The sequence below is a fragment of the Mesoplodon densirostris genome, chromosome 6 (genome assembly GCF_025265405.1).
Source record: "Mesoplodon densirostris isolate mMesDen1 chromosome 6, mMesDen1 primary haplotype, whole genome shotgun sequence".
Lineage (NCBI taxonomy): Eukaryota > Metazoa > Chordata > Mammalia > Artiodactyla > Ziphiidae > Mesoplodon > Mesoplodon densirostris.
In genome coordinates this window covers 34,113,782-34,118,008 of record NC_082666.1, presented here as the reverse complement: position 1 = coordinate 34,118,008, position 4,227 = coordinate 34,113,782, and the positions used below count along the sequence as shown (strand labels likewise).

General features: G+C 49.5%; 1 protein-coding gene across 1 annotated transcript; it reads right to left on the bottom strand.

The window, feature by feature from the left end:
* Nucleotides 1-237: 237 nt before the first annotated feature.
* ACTL7A (actin like 7A) lies at nt 238-1,560 on the bottom strand. Its single transcript, XM_060102379.1, has one exon. The coding sequence runs from the start codon at nt 1,558-1,560 to the stop codon at nt 238-240; it is 1,323 nt and encodes a 440-aa protein (XP_059958362.1).
* Nucleotides 1,561-4,227: the final 2,667 nt, after the last annotated feature.

Here is a 4,227-nt window from a genome sequence, read left to right as displayed (position 1 = left end):
CCCCTTCTCCCCCCACCCCTTCGCTGTTGTTTTGGTAAATGGACATTTTAAGGCAGATGCTGCATGCATGAAGATCTCATTGCGTGAGGAAATAGAGAAACACACTGTGGAGGGAAACATGAGGATTGTTTAATACTGCAGGAGTGAAATGGCTGGCTCAGCTCTCTCTGTGTGGGATGGGTGCTCATCCAGCAAAGCTGATGCGTGGCCACCAGAGAGACCATGCTTCATCGGAGTTCAGAAGCACCTTCTGTAGAGGAAGAAAGGCCCGTGTTCCTCGTACTCAAAGCGGTGGACCCACAGTGGTTGGAAGCCCCGAAGTGATGCTAGGATGGAGCCACCCGTCCACACCGCAGTGTCTCTTTCGGGCAACACGTTTACCTGGGGGGTGTCATTAGGACACATGTTGTTCAGCTCCTTCTGCAGACGGTTAGGGAAACCGCTGAGCATGCTGCTCCCCCCACAGAGTAGGATATTCCCCATGAGGTCTCGTTTGAGGGCGATGTCACACTTGTTAAGGCAGCACGCTGTCTGGATGTGGAGGCCCAGCTGCACAGACTTGATCAGAGAAGGCTTGAAGAACATCTCTGAGCAGAGGAACCTTTCCTGGCACAGGTGTATCTCCTGCCCATCCGGCAGGGTGTACCGGATCGTATGCTCAGTAGCTGGGACTTTCTTCTCTTCAGTGGGGTCCAGGGCCACAAAGCAGCATTTCTTCTTGATGTCCTCCACAATGCCCAGCTGGTCCTCAGTGAAGTGTTTCCCCGAATTGTTCATCAGGCCCATCAAGTAGGTTGTCAAGTCAGAACCCGCATAGTCCAGCCGTCCGGTGATACTGGGCAAAGGATAGCCCTCACAGATGGGAACTACATAGGACACGCCGTGGCCGACCTCCACAACCAGGCCGGAGGTCCTTCCGTAGGAGTACATGGACAGGCGGGACTGGCAGGCGATATGCATTGCGGGAGTTTTGAAGGTCTCAAACAACATTTCAGCGTACTTCTCTCTATTGGTGTGTGGGCTCAGGGGTGGGTCTGAAACCAAGACCCCGTGCTCCTCTGGGGCAATCTTCATCTCTTGATGGAAGAGATAGTCCCAGGTATCCTGCACTGTATCCCAGTCCACGATGATGCCACGTCGCAGAGGATTAATTAGCTTGAGACGAACCTCTGGGTTGACAAGCTCGTGCCCCACGAATGTCTCCTTGCGATTGTCCCCAGTTTTGGCTGTCTCCACATAGGGTTTGCCCACTGTGGATGAGATCACGTGGGTGGGCTTTGGCAGCCCAGCAAAGCCACATTTACAGTAGCCCGTGCCAAGGTCCACGACCACTGCTTTGGTCAACGCTAGCTTGGACTTCTTATTGACCACAGGTGATTTCGTAGGTTCTTCTGGCTCTGAATGGTTACGGCGAACCCACACTGCCCGCTTTGCTGGGCCGTCCTTTAAGGAGGCAGTCTGGAGGACCCGTGTCTGCAGGGAGGCCTGTTCACCCATTCTCTCGGAAGCCCCATCCCCTGTGATTGCCGCCTGTGGAGCCCACATGCTCTCGAGAGCCATTTTGCTCTCAGAAGTTTCCTCAATCCCACTGGCCTCAAGGCCTGAGAGGCTTAAAGCAGAGAATTTCCCCAGTGATGACATCACCCATTATGACATAATCCAGTGTCCCAGGGCTTTCTAGATACTGGGAACCTTTGTCCTGTCCTGTCTACCCTAAGGGTAGATTTGAAAGCGTTTTTAAAGTGACTTACTTTTTTCTAGATTTTGTAATAAACATGGTTTATCCAATCAATTAATATTTATTGAGTGCTTGCTATGTGCAAGGCAGGCGGCCGTGAAAAAGAAAGACAAAAACCTCTGCCCTTGTAGAACTTACATTCTAGTCAGTGGGGACTGGGGAGAGACAGACAATAACCAAAATAAATATATGTTAGAAGATGTTAATGGCAAAAGGGAAAAGCAAAGCAGGGAAGGCTGGGGGGAGGGTGGCTGTGTTCATGTGCCAGGTATTTTTCTCCCTGAGACGGTGACACTTGAGTGAGGGCCTGCAGGAGGTGAGGGAGAGTGCAACGTGTATATCAGGGAGCAGCAGGTGCAGACGACTGTGGGTTAGAGCAGGGTCTGCAAACTCAGAACTGCAGCCTATTTTTTTAATAAAGTTCTATTGGATCACAGCCATGCTCATTCGTTTACATATTGTCTATCTCTGCTTTTATGCTACAACCTCAGAGTTGAGTCATTGCAATAAGTACTGTATGGCCTACAAAGCTGAAAATGAGTATCGACTCTCTGGCCCTTTACGGAAAAGGTTTGCTGCTTCCCAAGTTAGAGGATTCCAAGAAGACCAGTGTGGCTGCAGTGGAGAGAGCAAGGAAAAGTAGAGATGGGAGAAGGGGTCGGGGAGGGAGAGCAGCTCACGTCAGGCCTCATAGGCCATTGCTAGGACTTCGGCTCTAACTCTGTGTGAGGTCAGAAAGCACTAGAGAATCTTGAGCAGAGAGTTGACACCATCTGACTTAGATTTTAGCAGGACCAATGGCTGCTATGGTGACCACGCCAAGCACTTCTGTCCCACTTATTTCTTAGGGCAACCTGCAGGGGAATTATTTTTGGACACATATTTGTGCACATACTCCTCCTTTGTCCAGGTCATTGGGTTGACAATGAAATTAGACCCTACAGTCCCACTGATGAGAACACTGAGGCTCTTGGGTACATAGCCCACCCAAGGATATCCAGCCAGCAGTGCCAAGTTCTGCTGACTGCGACTTCTTCCCAGGGGTGTCCCTTGATGTGACCCAACATGTGTCTCTGAGGCTGCTTGGCCACTGTATCACATGCCATCTCTGAAGTTGGGCCTGTTGGTGCTGACACCTGCTGCTCTCAAGGTGCCCAGGATCCATCCTTATGTTATGCAACACCGTGCTCTTATTAAAGAGGCAATCACTACAATGGTGGGCTTTCTCCTTTAAGGAAGTTACTGGGGATGCTCTTTACTCCTTCTGGGATATGAGAGAAGAAAAGGACCGAGTCCAGTTTCATGAGCCTTGCGACTATGTGATAGGGGCAGCTTCTTGGTTCAATGGGTAGAGGAGGAGATGGTATTGAATTTTGAAAGAAGAATAAGAAAGTACTTTTCTCTATGCCTGGCTGCCTGAGAAATAGTTTACTTACCTCTGCTTTTCAGGGGTTTTGCATGGCCAACTTGGATTGTCTGACTTTATTTCAAGAGAACTTGTATGACAACCAAAGGTGTATTTAGTTTAGAATCATCCATTTTCTTTCCCCTCAACCCACCTCTCGATTTCTGAGAAATATGCAGTTGCTTAGTACATTTTTACTGCCCTGGAGTCCTGTAAGAGCCTATATTAGTTTCCTATTTAGACTGTAACAAATTACCACAAATTTCATGGCTTAAAACACAAATTTATTATCCTGCAATTCTGGAGGTTAGAAGCCCACAGCCAGTCTTAGTGGGCTAAAATCACAGTCTCAGCAGGGCCTCATTCCTTCTGGAGGCTCTAAGGGATAGTCCCTTTCCAGCCCTTAGATGCTGCCTACCTTCCTTGGCTTGTGGCCCCTTCCTTCCTCTTCAAGGACCTCTCAGACTTCTGCTTCCACCGTCATATCCCCTTATCTGAACTTGACCCTCCCGTCTCCCTCTTCTTAAGATACTTCTTATTACTGTGGGCCCACCTGGATAATCGAGGGTTGTTAATCTCCCCATTGCAAACTCCTTAGCTCACATCTGCAAAGTCCCTTTTACCATGAAAGGTAACATATTCACAGGTTCCAGGAATTCAGATGTGAATATCTTTGGGGGACCATTCTTCACCCTCTGTCACTCGACCTGTGCACCCCACTTCACTAAGACACTCAGAGCCTGACATGCTCTGTTTCACAGGCTCCTCCCCCACTGCCCATGCTTGCTGTCCTTAGCGCTTTCTGTCATCACAGGTGGGAGAGGGGCTGTGCTAGCTTAAGGCCAATTGCTCCATCTAGCCTGTAACGTCCATGGGCACAGGGACTCTCAGGGTCCATCCCCACATCCTTCAGGCTAAAGCCAATGGTCACATTTCACTCCTTTTACTTCACCTCTCAGGATTTTGCATGCTTGGATGCTGTCTTTCACATCACCCTTTGTGACCCTTCTCTCTGGGTCAGCACACAGTGGTATCAATGATGGAAGGATAGAGAGACTTTTGGCACACTGCACCCATAACCTCC